The 14,809-nt window shown below is 37.6% G+C and overlaps 2 protein-coding genes across 5 annotated transcripts; both read right to left on the bottom strand.

Moving 5' to 3' along the window:
- Window positions 1-1,376: 1,376 nt before the first annotated feature.
- Window positions 1,377-9,928, bottom strand: LOC106939923 (amyloid beta A4 precursor protein-binding family A member 1-like). Of its 2 annotated transcripts, none has more exons than XM_015022499.1 (8): window positions 9,480-9,928; window positions 7,388-8,409; window positions 7,005-7,035; window positions 6,766-6,911; window positions 6,570-6,656; window positions 5,217-5,390; window positions 2,595-2,774; window positions 1,377-2,224 (listed from the first exon to the last, which is right to left on the bottom strand). In XM_015022499.1, the coding sequence occupies exons 2-8, from the start codon at window positions 8,312-8,314 to the stop codon at window positions 1,958-1,960; spliced, it is 1,812 nt and encodes a 603-aa protein (XP_014877985.1). In that variant the 5' UTR covers window positions 8,315-8,409; window positions 9,480-9,928; the 3' UTR covers window positions 1,377-1,957. The 2 variants fall into 2 exon arrangements, with proteins under 2 accessions (XP_014877985.1, XP_014877984.1); XM_015022498.1 differs by having other exon boundaries at window positions 7,388-8,394.
- A 410-nt stretch (window positions 9,929-10,338) lies between these two features.
- On the bottom strand, window positions 10,339-14,189 carry LOC106939927 (peroxisomal membrane protein 11C-like). Of its 3 annotated transcripts, none has more exons than XM_015022504.1 (5): window positions 13,941-14,189; window positions 13,196-13,393; window positions 12,937-13,115; window positions 11,599-11,667; window positions 10,339-11,365 (listed from the first exon to the last, which is right to left on the bottom strand). In XM_015022504.1, the coding sequence occupies exons 1-5, from the start codon at window positions 14,001-14,003 to the stop codon at window positions 11,116-11,118; spliced, it is 759 nt and encodes a 252-aa protein (XP_014877990.1). In that variant the 5' UTR covers window positions 14,004-14,189; the 3' UTR covers window positions 10,339-11,115. The 3 variants fall into 3 exon arrangements, with proteins under 3 accessions (XP_014877990.1, XP_014877988.1, XP_014877991.1); XM_015022502.1 differs by having other exon boundaries at window positions 10,339-11,368; window positions 13,941-14,188; XM_015022505.1 differs by having other exon boundaries at window positions 10,339-11,362; window positions 13,941-14,187.
- Between the last annotated feature and the right edge of the window lie 620 nt (window positions 14,190-14,809).

The raw sequence follows: 14,809 nt of genomic DNA, 5'->3' as shown, positions 1-14,809 counted from the left end.
CTGCTGAAAAGTGCTATACATATAAAATTTGATTGATTGATTGATTGATTGATTGATTGATTGATTGATTGATTGATTATATCTGGAAGTCACAAAGAGTATCGTTTTAAATTAGGGATGCATAATATTAGAAAATCTTGAGACAACGATGATTTTGGTAAATTTGCAGTGTATTATAAGCCTGGCGGGCCACCAGGCTTTACTTGCAACCCACCAGGCTAAACATTGTTTATTTTAATTTTTTGTAATTTTTGCCTTTTCTAACACTTCATAGTTGGTGTTTGGGTTTTGCTAACATCTTCCAATAACACATTTACAATTACCTAGTCATATTTTCAAATTTCCTGTCAACTTTGAACATTTTTTAACTCAAAACCACGACTGCTAGATGCCTATGATAGCGTCTTTACCACCGGAGTTAGAAACCACTAAATTTAAAGACTTTTGTTTGTGTTGAGAAGCTATGTGATTAAAAAAAAGATAATTAAACTACAGAGAGTTTGAACATGTTTTCCTTGGATGAGCGGAAACTCCTGGTAACAGATATTATTTGGTTAGTCAGTGTTATCTTTAACTTGAACAACATGTTTTTAGGATGACCAATAAAAGTTTCCCAGCTTTGGAAACAGTAGAGTCACTGAAACAAAATGATCCCATCACAGTCTGTACTAATAACATTCAATGTAGCACAGATTACTGGAGATGTTCAAACCATGAGGGTACTCACAAAAATACTTCATGAAAAAAAAAAATATTTTTTTTTATTAACAATAATGCAAAAGTGAATTTGTTTCTTCAAATATGCTTTCTGTTTCTTCAAAGCCAAGTTTAATGAATAGATCTGTTTTAGTGTAAAAGTAAGTGAATTTTGGGGGATTCTATTTACCTTTTGTTTTAAAAGAAAACAAAAAACATGTTAACATTTAAAAAATACTTGTATCTACATTTTTCCATTTGAAGAATATTTTATTTTGTCAGTAAAAATCTTGTTCTATGGGTGAGTGCAGCACAAAATCACCAATAAAACTCCTGGTTTGTTTTGTTAAAGTATTTATAACTATCTGTTCAATCTAATCCAAGGTGCTAAGTTTCTATCTTACATGACCTTTGAAGCAGCGATACAAAATAATCTACATGTTTGGGGAAAATTACAACTTTGTACATTGATTTGTGCTTAGAAAACTTTCTTAATGCACAATATATTTAAATAAATGTAAATTTTACTAATTTTTAAAAAATTTTATTATTAAACCTGTGGTTCTAAGATCGGGTCTGATTTAAATGCCAAACTCATAGTATTTGCAGTAATTGAAGGTAACAAAGCACAAATTGTGATTTAAGGACTTAATTTATTACAAAAATAACTGGCTTGACTCTACAACTCCCAGTGTAACAGATTTTAAGACAAAAGAAAAAATCTCTCTACCACAGTGTCCAATTACAAAACAAACATAGCACTGCTCTGTGGAAGATACAGACACTAAATCCCAACTTGATAGATGTTTTGTAATCAGATATCCAGAAAATTGTTATTAGTAGTACAGATTTTAGCCGTATTAATGTTTTACAAACGTACACACTTAAACCAACTATCAAATGAAGAATATTGCATCACAGCGCCATCTAGAGCACAATGGAGACAATGACAGATATACCTCTTCATTATCTTGGCCTCTACTCAGCTGTTAAAGTTGTAAGCAGAAACAAAGACACTCCATCTCACAATACTGTTAGCATGCAAAGCACAAATTAACAACACTTTGACTATATTAACCAAAACATATTGCACTTCAAACAGATTTTAGCCGTATTAATGTTTTACAAATGTACACACTTAAACCAACTATCAAATGAAGAATATTGCATCACAGCGCCATCTAGAGCACAATGGAGACAATGACAGATATAAAAAAAGCCAGAAATATTTTTGTTTCTCACTCAGTGTTATATAATAAAGTCAAATTATTAGTTTTAGTATCATAACAAGCTTGAGGCCTTTTTCTCTTCTTACCCGGAGGATGTTCTGGCAGGTGGTGATGGGCAGACCCACCAGGCTGGTGCCGTTGACGGACATGATGCGGTCACCGATGCTGAGTTCCCCGCAGCGTTCAGCTGGACCACCATGGAGGAGGTTGGCCACCATCACCGTGGGCAGGATGGACCCCCAACCCGACTCCACCACGGCCAGACCCAGGATCTCCCCGGCAGCCTTAGTGATCCCAATCTGGACCACAAACACACACAGACTTCATAAACAACCAAAAGGATTTGCTCCACAGCTGCAGGAGAGTTGGAAAGAGCAGGAGCTTCTTAAAGAGACAGAGCCCAATTTCAAGACTTCAAATCGTAAGGTCAAATTGTATACATCATGTTTGATATATATAACATTTTTATAACTATTGAAAATAACACAGTTACTTGATTGTGATATAAAATGGCTCTATGTGCCTGGAAAATGCATACCACCACTCCTTTAACAGAAATAAAAGCCGAAAAACATCAGTCTGTGTCTATTAAGCTCTATAATTCTTAACATTCTAACTCAATGAATGGGTTTATGAATAAAACACCAGAAGTTTCAATCATTCGCTTACATCTCGAAGGTTCTGAGAGTCTGAGAAGTGGGCCAAGTCTCCATTGTAAAGCTCCTGACTCTCCAGGTAGTTACTGTATTCGCCAGGTTTCAGATCGCTGGCCTTGATGCCGTTAGCCTGTAGAAACTGCTGGTAAGCCACTCCAAATGCCTGTCCGATGGCCTGAGCGATGACCTGAGCCTGTAAGGAGACACGATAAGGACGAGGCAAACGAGGTTCAATATTTACACATGCAAGCAGACTGGGGCTGCAACTAATATCAACTAATCAGGTAAAATAAATGGTCACATTCTGCAGATTTTTCATTTAACCTCTTAATTTTACACAATATTAGAAATATGTTTTAAAAAATTCAATTCAATTTTTAAATAAGAAAGAAAACGTTTTATTGCCTAAAATAAAAACATGGCCGTCCTCTAGTGAATACCTGATCATTTGAAGCAAAGGATGAATCTGCAGCTAAATAAATACTTCAACATGTGAAAAGTTTGACCCTTTCTTATTGACTTAACATCAGCACAGTGCACTCATAATCTGCTTATTTTTTTTGATTAACAGATTAATAACTGAATAGCAAAACATGTTTAAAAAGATTTTGTTTTAGAACATTTTAACCTAATGAAGTTAAAACTATGACATTTGATGAGTGCTGGGTAGAAAACATTTATAGACAATTGTTATTTTTTGTCTAAATTATATATTTTGGCTTAATAATTGCTCTGAATATGCTGTTCTTCCAGCAACTGAACTTTTCTTAAAACGATTAATCATTTAGTAAACAATTAATCATTTAGTAAAAGATTAATCAATTACTAAATTAGTTGGTGATTATTTCAATTATTGATTAATTGTGGTTAATTGTTTCAGCTCTAAAGAAAAAAGTTAAATTGGAAAAGTAAAAAAAATACATTTTACTTTCATATAGGCCTGTCACGATAACAAATTTTGCTGGACGATTAATTGTCTAAAGAAATTATTGCGATAAACGATAATATTGTTTCAAGACCTTTCGACACTGATTTAATGGAAATGACTAATACATGCGATTTCCTGATATTTATTTTCAAAATAACACATAACATTGGAACTGATAAACTAAATAAACAAAACAACCAAAAATAAAACTAAAACGGATTCTCAGTCTCCATTAACAAAAAATGTACTTGAATAAAAACTAAACAACATAAAGCCAAAGTGGAAATAAATACTGCATTCAACCGAAAGAGTGCAGATTATGAAGTCTGTATTGCCCTTCAGTAATCTCTAGATTTAAATAGAGAAAAAAGGCACATCCGACTTCCTAATGCAATAGTTCACACTACACCATTTTTTGCCCCTATTTTCCCCTTATGACAATCTTAGATCGTTGGCCGATCTGACCGATCACCCTGCAGTGTGTGGTGGGTTACGGTAGATCGTGGTGGCCGCTCCGATCTAAATCGGGGTTTTCCCCGACTGGGAGCATAAAGCTGAATGTGACAGGTAGCCAATCAGAAAGCGCGGATTCTCCTCCATGCTTTCTGAGGGGAAATTAGGAGGGGAATCCCGAACAGCTGAAACAGCGCAACCCGAAGTCCAGCGGACATCGGAGATGATATGTGGAAAATTAATATTTATTCAACATTATGTGCGAAGACTATAGAAATGACAAGGAGAGGAGTTGGAGCCAAATCGCTACCGCAGTTCATAAACCCGGTAACTTTTCAGCTGTTCTTCGTTAACGTGACATAAATAGGTTAAAATGATTTTCATTCAGTCAGGACTTTACGCTGACTCTAGCCACATGCATCACAGGTAGATTCTAGTAAAGCATTGATTAATGCCTGGTTTTAAAATTAGTTAACTGGACTTGTAGCCATTATTTTGTGCCCATGTGGTTGGACACCACACGGCACGACAAACCCGATCGAACCGTTATACCGTAGATTTCTGTAAGGTTTTGAAAATGGGCCGACAACTTGTATAATGTGTGCTGGACATTAGACTAAGGAAATGAGAAAGGGGGTGTCAGTAGAGAGCGCTGGAGCTGAGCCTTTTTTCATTCAGTGTCATCAACAGAAAGAAAAAAGGCAGGAAGAGACGATAAAGCCGATAATTAAAATGAGATCGATAGGTTTAATTATCGTCCGATTAATTGATTTATCATTTATCACGACAGGCCTACTTTCATATAAAAAATACAGTAGAGAAAATATTTTTCCACCTTAGAACTGAAGCAAATAAAATAAGTTCTTTACTCTGAGAGGATTTGTCATCATTAGAGACACTGCAGTATGAGAAGAAGGGGAAACAAATGTCAGAAATTGTTTTTCTGGGGTCTTAAATTTCCCACAGCTAGTTAATTGCTCAAATAAATTAAATGTTGCCATTTATGGGAAAATGGGACAAGTGCCAGACCATTTGATTCTCAGGGGAACTCGCTGGCTGAAACCAGGCCAGACTAAAGCTGAAAAAACCAGAACATCTGAGACTTTTACAGCTTCACTGTGCAGAGAAGGAGACACTGGAATATTAGATCGTCCTGACTGCCTGTTTACCCTGTGCTGCTAACAACTTACAGCAACTGGATTCCAGGATTCAAAACAATAATAATGTAAACTTTTAAACATTAAACAGACTCACATCCTCCGAGGAGAAAACATGGCAAATCATTAGGCACTTCTTTTGAGGCTGCGATGAAGAGGAAGCAACATCCGCGTCCTGCCCTTTATGTTTCCTTCGCGCCATTAGGACGACAATGTCACCAATGTCTGCTATGTAGGAAATCATCTGCAAAGAGTGATCCATCATGGCTTCCTAAAAGGAAGCGAGACATGAGGAAGCTTGACATTATTAAATTATTTCAACAAGTCTCATCCTGAAACTTAAAATTTTGATGACTTCCCTTATATGGGGCAATTTTTCTGCCATAAGTCAAGAGCACATTTTCAGTTTGAAAGCAGGACTTCATGTCTTTCTTCTCAAAACTTGTAATACTTGTGCTCAAAACTTCTGCTCTCTTTCAAATACTCACTGTGATTTCTCAAACCTTTTTCCCTGCTCGGAGCAAATCTCCACTTGCAAATCTCTCTGCTCGCTTGCAAATCATTTTCTGCTTGCTTGGAACAAAGAAGTACCGTTGCCTGGCAACGTCTGAGCCAATAGAATGAAAGTGTTATACTGGGTGCGTTTGTTTCCTTCTAGTGGGTGTGCCTGTGTGGCTACTGTTGATTGTAGCAACCTGCGCCACCCACTGGATGTAGGGAGAAACATCGAGACCTCAGCTTTCTGCTCCATGTTACACTAAGCATACGCCAGCAGTGTGCTACTGATTTTAGGCAGGAGTTTGTTCATCCAACCAAAGAAAATGGATCCACAGAACCAGCCATGCTTGGACTTAGTCACAACACAATATCTCTCTATCTATCTATCTTAGTTAATCAATTTTATCTAATCTATTTAATTTATCGATTAAGTGGATGGTGCAGGTTGCTACAGTCGATAGTAGCCACACAGGCACACCCACTAAAAGGAAACAAACACACCCAGTATAACACTTTCATTCTATTGGCTGAGAGGTTGCCAGACGCCTGTACTTTTTTTGTTTCGTTTGTGAGCAGAAAGAGACAAGTTTTGAGCATATGGAGAAAGGTTTGAGAAACCCCAGTGAATATTTGAAAGACAGCATAAGTTTTGAGAATGAAAGACGTGAAGTCCTGCTTTCAGACTGAATATGTGTGCTCTTGAATTATGGCAGAAAAATTCCCCCATACGCTTACGATTCAGTTTGTCTGTAAGCAATAATCATCATAACAGACAATAAGAAACATTTGAAATATATCACTCTCAGTAATAAATGTATAGAAGATAAGTTTAACTTTTTAAATTGAATTAGTTCAATAAATTTGCTTATTTGAATTCAATAAGCTACACCTTTCTAGAGGAGTGGAAACAGAAAGGAAAGCATAAATACTTGTTCTGATAAACTTTCAGCACCTGTGTGTCAGCTGTAAGCACTTTGATTCGTTTCGTGGAGATGAACAGATCCACTTCGGTCATCGGCTGGGACTCTCCCTCTGGAGCCTACAGTCAAACCCAGCAGCATCAGAACTGGACTGGTTACCACTGGAAACCCATTCATTTCTACAGGCCACACTGAAGTGCTGTCCTTCTGAATCTAATATGTATTCACCTTGATCCTGTCAACGGCCTCCTGAGCCTGGGTCATGCGAGCGTTTGTGGAGGGGTTCCTGTCTGATTTGAGCTGAGTGGAGCCCAGATACTTGGCTCCAAAGATAACGCCGTCCAGCAGGTCTTCAGGGTCACAAGGACCAGGCACTGAAACAGCGATCATATCAGGAAAGAACAAAAACTCAGCCTAAGAGGTCATGAAGATCTCATTAAAAGGGGAATAAAGGAAAACTAACTCACCATCTTTATATGACGGGTGGTCGTCAGCGCTCTTTGAAAAGCAAATTGAAGACTCAATTAATACATTTATGTCATACATGTGAGAGAAGATGAAATTAAAATCAAACTGTGAAGCCAAAACCAATAGAAAGAATTTTAAAAATGAAAAATGAGTAAATTATATTCATTTGTCTGTTGTTTTTAGACGTAAAAATATTGATTGAAATGGTTGGAAATGGAGTTGATAATTAGATATGAACATGTTTCATGAAGAAATTTGGGATTCTGACAATACTGGATGGCGAAACATAAATTTGACCTGAGACTATTATTACTCCACCTCAGAAATGAACATCCCCGTCGGGTTAATGTCTTGGTTATGTTTTGGTCATTTCCACACCGACCTGTTCTCCGTCGGCACCGGCCTCATCCTCTGGCGGCTCCTCCCCGAGCTTCATCCACACGGGTTCGGGGTACTCGTCATCCGGGAGCGAAGCGACGGAGTCTTCCCTGCGTCGCTGACCGTTTGCGCTCTGCCTCCAGCATCTGCGAGGATCCTCCTGGCTGTAGGAAACGGAGAGCACGGCGTCGACGTCGCCAAAGAGAGGCAGGTGGGACGGATGGGCCGTAGAACCGATCTTCGTGCACTGCAGCAGTCCCAGCAGGTCTCGTTGGTGGCTTTCGGAGAAAAGCAGCCCTGTGGTTTCAGTGCTCTGAGTCAGCATGGAGTGACTGCACACTTCCTGTTCAGCCAGACTGGAGTAGTGATCATCACGGCGCTCTGTGTCCCTCATCTGAAGCTGGGTGAGCAAGGCGTGGATACGGCTGTGATCCTCATCACCTGGTCTCCTGTTTGAAAGCTCCGCCTCTTCTTCGCTGGCCGCTTTCTCAGAGCCTCCGAACACCTCGCGAGTCGTTTCCTCTGCAGCTGGAACATCTGCATCTTCGACTTGAACTTCTATAGCCTGACCTGACTCTGATGCATTTCCCAGAAGCACCTGCTGGTATGACTGGACCGGAGTCGACGAGTCTTCCCCAATCAGTGGAGGGGATCCTGACTCTCCGAGGCTGCTCAGATCCAGGAGGTCAGCAGAGGGAGGCAGGCCAGAGTCTTCCAGATCATGTGCAGAACCGGCTTCGCTGGAGGAGTCGGACCTCCAGTCCAGAGGAGGAGGAACAATTAGACTGTAGGTATCAAGGTCTTCTGCCTCTGGCACTGGAAGCGTACTGATTCCCTCCACTGAGGCTCCAATAACAGGGTCAAAGTCAGACAGCGGGCCATCTGCATGCGTAGATCCAGTCTGATGATCTGGGAAGCAGTCGGAGTCCATTTTGTGTCAAGGATAAGATGGCATTACCGAGCAGAATAAGTACTGCGATCACAATGCGGCAGAATCTCCTGGAAGGACTCCTATAAAGCAAAACACTTAAACCATTATAGGTGGTTATCAATAAATGACAGCATGTAAGAAAAGTACTTTTATTTCAGTAATTCAATTAAAAACTGGAAACTTATAAACGCAGAGCGATATATTTCAAGCATCTATTTTTGTTAAGGTTATGACTTACAGCAGATTATGAATGTCCTCAAAGGGCCAGTAGTGGCAGAATGTGTTTATAAAATCAATTAAACTATTAAAATATTAACTGTTTTTAGTATGATTGACAAAAAAAAACATTTGAGCACGCCGATGTTATTTTTAAGGTTCTTTTTATGTAGAACCTTTTATGTAGAACCGCTAGACACATATAAAGTGTCTAGCGGGTTACATAAAAAGCTATGGCAAGCCAGATTTGGCACCCGGGCCTTGAGTCTGAACATAACTCCAATTAGTCTGAAGACTGGGGACCTGTCTGTTGTTCACATGTAAGCATGTCATGACAGTCAAGCGCTACTATCTTCAGTGAGAAGCCTCCTCTGATTCGTTGGAACAGTGACTGCTACCAGATTTCCTACCTGCACAGCATCACCTCCATAACAACTCTTTGAAGATACTAAGATGACATTTAATTTCATTTTAGGACAATTAATGTATTTTTGAACTGAGTTGAAAATGAGTAACTTTTTTTTATTGAATTAATGCAGTAAAGTATTTTACATTTTATCATTTATTAAGATGTAGCGGTATATCGTTTGTGACACAAAATAATAATTATCGATGGCGTAACTAATACCTACTACACAGCTATAGTTAGTTAAATAAACAGTAAAATGAGATGAGTTTCACTGTAAAAGCACAACAAGAAGGCTTCAAATAAACACTATGCTTCTGGGGAAATACATAATTCTTCATAAGTAAGGGAAAAACAATTTTAAAATAAACTAAAAAAATTAGAACTCCTTTTAAATCTACAACCAGCCTAACTGAAGTAGCATTATTACTAGCTAGATGCTAACTGCTCCACTTTACAGTGTTTTTCTTAGGCAGGTACTGTAATGAAAGCTAAAACAATGAACACATAAAACACCATAACTGCTATAAAAATAGTTCTTACCGGATGTCGAAAATCTTTCTCGCCTCCTTTGTGTCCAGATAGACACAACTGTCGCTGCCACGACCGATGAGTCGACGTGTTTAGGAATTTGAACCCTCTCCACAACTTCTGTGCACACTTTTTCCGTCATACTATTGACATCAGTAATTCTGACATAAGTAGCAATTTAACGGAATGCCTCACTATTACAGTTGTTTAGGAGTAAATTGGACTAACTTTTAAAGCTGCTGCTGCTGTCGAGTGACTGCTTTTATTTATTGGTCACCACTATCCTGCTGCGGCGTTCAAGTTCCCCCGTAACTTCCCAAATAATCCTTACAAATTCTGTCTCTACCCATTTCATATACGTACGTAGTTAAATTTATACAGAAAGCCATCAAGGTTTTCATTAAGTTGCATCTAACCAGCATTGGAGAATAGATATGAAGTATAATATCTCATATGAGCAATAGTTTACCTCAGATTTAGACTTTACTTACGAGCCGCATCAAATGCAACAGTGAACTACGTCAACAGCCCTGCGTCCAAGCCCCGATTAATCAAATGTCGATATTTCTATTAAGAAAGTCAAGACCTATTTTATTTTGTTTTTTATTTTTGGTGAATATAATGTTGCATACATAATTACCCTATCATTTTGGTTTGAAAAACTTTTACCACATACTCTGTACTTCTTTGAATATAAGTATCTTCCTGCTTACAATGTTGGAAAAAACATTTTCAGTTTTTTCTGTATCTACTTCTGACAGAAGTCAGCGTAAGAAAAAATCTTGATCTATTTATCTTGAAAAACTTTTAAATATCAGTCTTCTTTGGTTAGTAATCCCCAAAACACACACATAATGAAACAAAACAGAACAATAAGTGATTCTAGCTTTACTTAAAAACAATCATAAATTAATAAACATGGATTAAAGTTTGTCATAAAGACTGAGTCAAAATAACATTACATATCTGCCTGCAATGTTCTTTAATCGTTCTTCCATGCAAAACATCTATTTTTTGCAATTAACTGAACTTATAAAGACGACTCAAAGATCTGAAATGGTGTCCACATAAGCTCATTTTGCTTAATATGCATTCATCTAAATAAAACCTCCACATTGTTTGCGGTTTGTTAATGTCTGAAGCATTGTTAAAAAAGTGCTGTTAGAAATATTTCTCTGTTACATATTTCTTTCCGTTTTCCTCTTTTTCCTCATAAATTTTAATACTTGAAACAACTGACCAAATACAGATTGTGGTTTTCAATAAAAACATCCTCGTTGTTATATCATAAGTTGTCATTAATCAAATTATTGGGAAACACATTTTACCAGCAACCTGCGAGGAATCTAAAATCAACAAATAAACAGAATCGGCCTGACAACATGAAGTAGGCCAAAAGGTTTCCAAGGGCAAGACGTCATGCTTTGATCTACATAAATTAAAGAACAGAAGAGAAACAAAATTTCCGAATATACTGAAACCGTAAACTAATCTCATAATTTCAAAAACATTTCAGATAACTAGCACAGGTGTTTTATTTATTCACTTACAGAAAGTAGGAATACTGTAGCTCTAGGAGACAAGAGCAGGAGTAGAAATTAATTTAAACAGATGATCTGATCAAACCAAAAAGCCGTTCATAATCCAGTTAATTAGCATCTCCTCCTGATTGTGAAGACAACGCTGTACTGCCTGACAGCTCACTGCTGCTGGTATTCATCTGAATCAAACCTATTAGAGAGGAGGTGGAGCCCAGTAAGCCCACCAGCCAGCTGGGGAACCGTCCTGCCCACAGGAAGCCTGGCGGCATCCAGTGAACGGCGTTACTGAGGTCCGCCATGCTGCTGAGGATGGAGAGCATCTCCGCTTGCATCTGCCTGTGGAGGTCAGACCGTCTGCAGGAGAAAACAGATTTACAGAGCATTGGAAAACTGTATATTTCTAAAACAGAGTGATGTCTTACCCTGTTAGTTTGAAAGAAAAGAAACATAAATAAGACAGGATGACAAACAAAAAACTCTAGATTATATTTGTTAAATGCTTAAATAGACTGACTGAACGTTTAGCTTGCTTTAATAATAAAGCAAATGTCAATGAAATTTTAAAAAAAATGAATTTGCTAAGTAAACACCTGCTGCCTCCTTCGCCTCTCCGGTGTTTCTTCAGCTTCTTCCTGAGCAACAGCAGAACTCGAAATGATCTGGAGAAATAAAGATTTGCACTGAAACTCTCAGTTTTTGTACTTCAACTTAGCTTGTGCTTTCTTGACTGAGTTTCTTATGAAATATAATTTTTATCAGGTTTTCTGCAATGCATAGTTACAAGTTAGTTTCCAGAGACTCAGCAATGCTTATAGGCTACAGACCTAAAAGCTAAACACTTCCTGGAACTTACTCTGAAATAAAAAGTTACTTTAAAAAAGTTTCAAATTACTCTTCCTGAAAAATAAAGCAAGAGGGAGCCATGTCCTGTTCTAGTTGCTGACAAGACATGCAAAACAAAAAATCAGGAAAAGGATGATCCAAAAATATTTAAGGGAAACATTTGTTATTTTTTTGTTTTTTTTTTAAACCGGTCGAACCTGCAAGTAAAAATGGTAACTGGACTGAACTAATAGCCCTTTTCCAGTCATTTTGACCAATCAAAGCGCTTTACAGTAGAGCCAAACTCACCTACCTCACAAGTAATTATTAGGGATGCACCAATTTATCAATACCGATTTCCCTAATTTTGGGAAATCAGTGATCGGCCGATTTTTTTCATGTGAAGCTCATCTTAACCAACGATTTTATCTACCTCAGCAAAGGTATTTAAATCAACTTCTGTCTTCTTCTGCTCTGCTGTGAGAGAGGTTTGGCTAGCAGACCGGCCCACCAGATCAGGTCTATATGTTGCAGTTAACAACAATCATCTCATTGTTGGCAACTCATCAACTTTCTTCCTACATTTAGCAACATTTTAGACAAAAGAAATTGGTATCGGCCAAAATTGGAATCAGCAGGTCAGAATTTTGAATAATTCAGTAATCGGTGATCGGCCAGAAAACTGGAATCGGTGCACCCCCATTAATTATACTAGTAATACAAAACTTTGGGTAAAAATAAACACCAGCAGGCTGGAATCAAATGTATATCCTATGATTTGCAAGATACCAACTCTACCTACTGAGTCACCACCACACTGTTTGTTGTTAGAACAAACAACGAATCCTTTTTCTTCAGAAATCACATCATTTAGCTAATTTTATTAAAGTATTCCTAGTTTGTTGCTAAACATATATATATATATATATATATATATATATATATATATATATATATATATATATTATTATTATTTTTTTTTTTATTTTTTTATTTTTTTTTGCAATAAAAAAAGAAAACATATTTTTGTGGTAGTTTTGAAGTAATTTCAACAGATGCAGATAACTCAGCTGATGTGTCCCGATGTCTGAGTGCAGACGTCTCACCTGAGGATCCCCAGCAACAACGAGGTTCCCCATAGCACTGTGCTGAACAGCCACCACTTATCAGACCTCACTTTGATCAGCTCTGCATCTGCGGCCCAAGCAATATGTTCACACGGATAGTACAGCTGGTCAGCCACGTTCGTAAGCACCGATATCCAGCGGACGCCTGCATCCTCCTCCTGCAACAAGAATCTGGTCAGTATCAACAGAAGAGATGGGACTTGTGCGGACATGTAAGCAACTTTTTATTATGAATCACCGAAGCACCAAGTCCGTAGCTGTGGGAGTATGCCAGCATGGAGAGATCATCAAACAGCCTCAGCACCGTCCTGCAGTGGCTGAGCTGAGCAGAAAACAGAAGCAAACTTTTCCCAAGTCGCTGAGATGATGCATCTGCTGCTGCTTTCTGGGTAAGAGCTCCTCCCACCAGCTGAGAGCCATAACAGAACGTCCTGATCTGCAGGCAAAAGGTAAAACAAATAATAATTAATGGATGAAAGTCACAAAATCAAGATTATATTTATAAAAAATGACACAAAGTAGAAAATATTAATAGAATTTTACAACACCAGAGCTTTTTTTTTTTTTACTTTTACCTGAGTAATTTTATTTATGAACGACAGAAAACTCTTACTCTTGCTACAATTTCTTAATACTCTCCCGACTGTGTATAATTTTACTAAATGAAGAGCAAGTTTCTTTCAACCAAAAATTCACCAGACACACACACATGCAGTTTTTGTCAAAGTTTCAAAAATGTTATATTAAAAGAAACAAACGTTACCATAAGGCATTATCAAATCAAAATCCAATAAAAACGCATGGTCAGTTCAATCCGTCATATAGACTGATTTAAAGTCATAGTTTATGCTAAGATTACTGGGGTAAAATGCATTAAATTACTCATTTACATAATAAATAACTAAATTATTCCCTGCAGAAGTATCCGACCCGATGTTTTCACTACAGCCTTTGGATAAAAACAAGGTTCAGTGAAGACTCACAACTTTATCTCTTCCTCTGTATGTCTCTAGCAGTCGGACGAGAGACTCCACAGACTGCTGCATGTCCGATTACACACACAGTGCCACAGCCACACTGTGATAAATAAATACACTCTAATTTGATTTAGTTTCCGCAGATCATTTTAGCTTCTGCTGCACGCATATGACAGCCTCTGCACCTGAATGCACCAACATTCAGCTGGACTTTGAAACAGGAACTACTTCAAATAGACCAGAGCAAACGATCGTCGATTTCCAAGCGCCACTCTGGACGTAACTAAAGTTGTTAAGTGTGTAAGGCAAGATTTCTGCAACCAGATAGAGGATCAACTGTATAGTCTCTTTTAACACTCTAGATCAAATCACAGGCACGAACATTAGCAAATGGTTGGTTCAAGAGGGTTTGCAATTTGATTAGAGAAAATCATTTAGTTGACTGTTGGATGGAGGCTATATAACTTTAAATTATAATATTTATTAATAATGATCATATTTAAAATCATGAAAACTATTATAAAAATACAAACATTAAATAATCACATGTGGTATTAATAATACTAGCAGCAACACTAATAATAATAATAATAATAATAATAATAATAATAATAATAATAATAATAATAATAATAATACAGCTAAACCAACTGCAGAAAATATTAAATTTGCCTCAGCGATTACCAAAATTAGTACTAAAATAAGCATATATTACTGAGAAAACTAAAACTATTCAGTTGATTGCTATCTTTCGTGCTTCTTGCCATTCAGAGTATCAGAGTTGAACAAGCCACTCACAATATGGCGGAATGACTGGCGTACGCATCGATGGTGTCTCTCACCAGTATGACGTCTGACTCCATTCTTGTCTCGTG

The sequence above is a fragment of the Poecilia latipinna genome, unplaced genomic scaffold (genome assembly GCF_001443285.1).
Source record: "Poecilia latipinna isolate Pla-1442-1.1 unplaced genomic scaffold, P_latipinna-1.0 Scaffold3030, whole genome shotgun sequence".
Lineage (NCBI taxonomy): Eukaryota > Metazoa > Chordata > Actinopteri > Cyprinodontiformes > Poeciliidae > Poecilia > Poecilia latipinna.
Note: the sequence above shows the minus strand (reverse complement) of the source record. Positions and strands in the feature narration are given on the sequence as shown.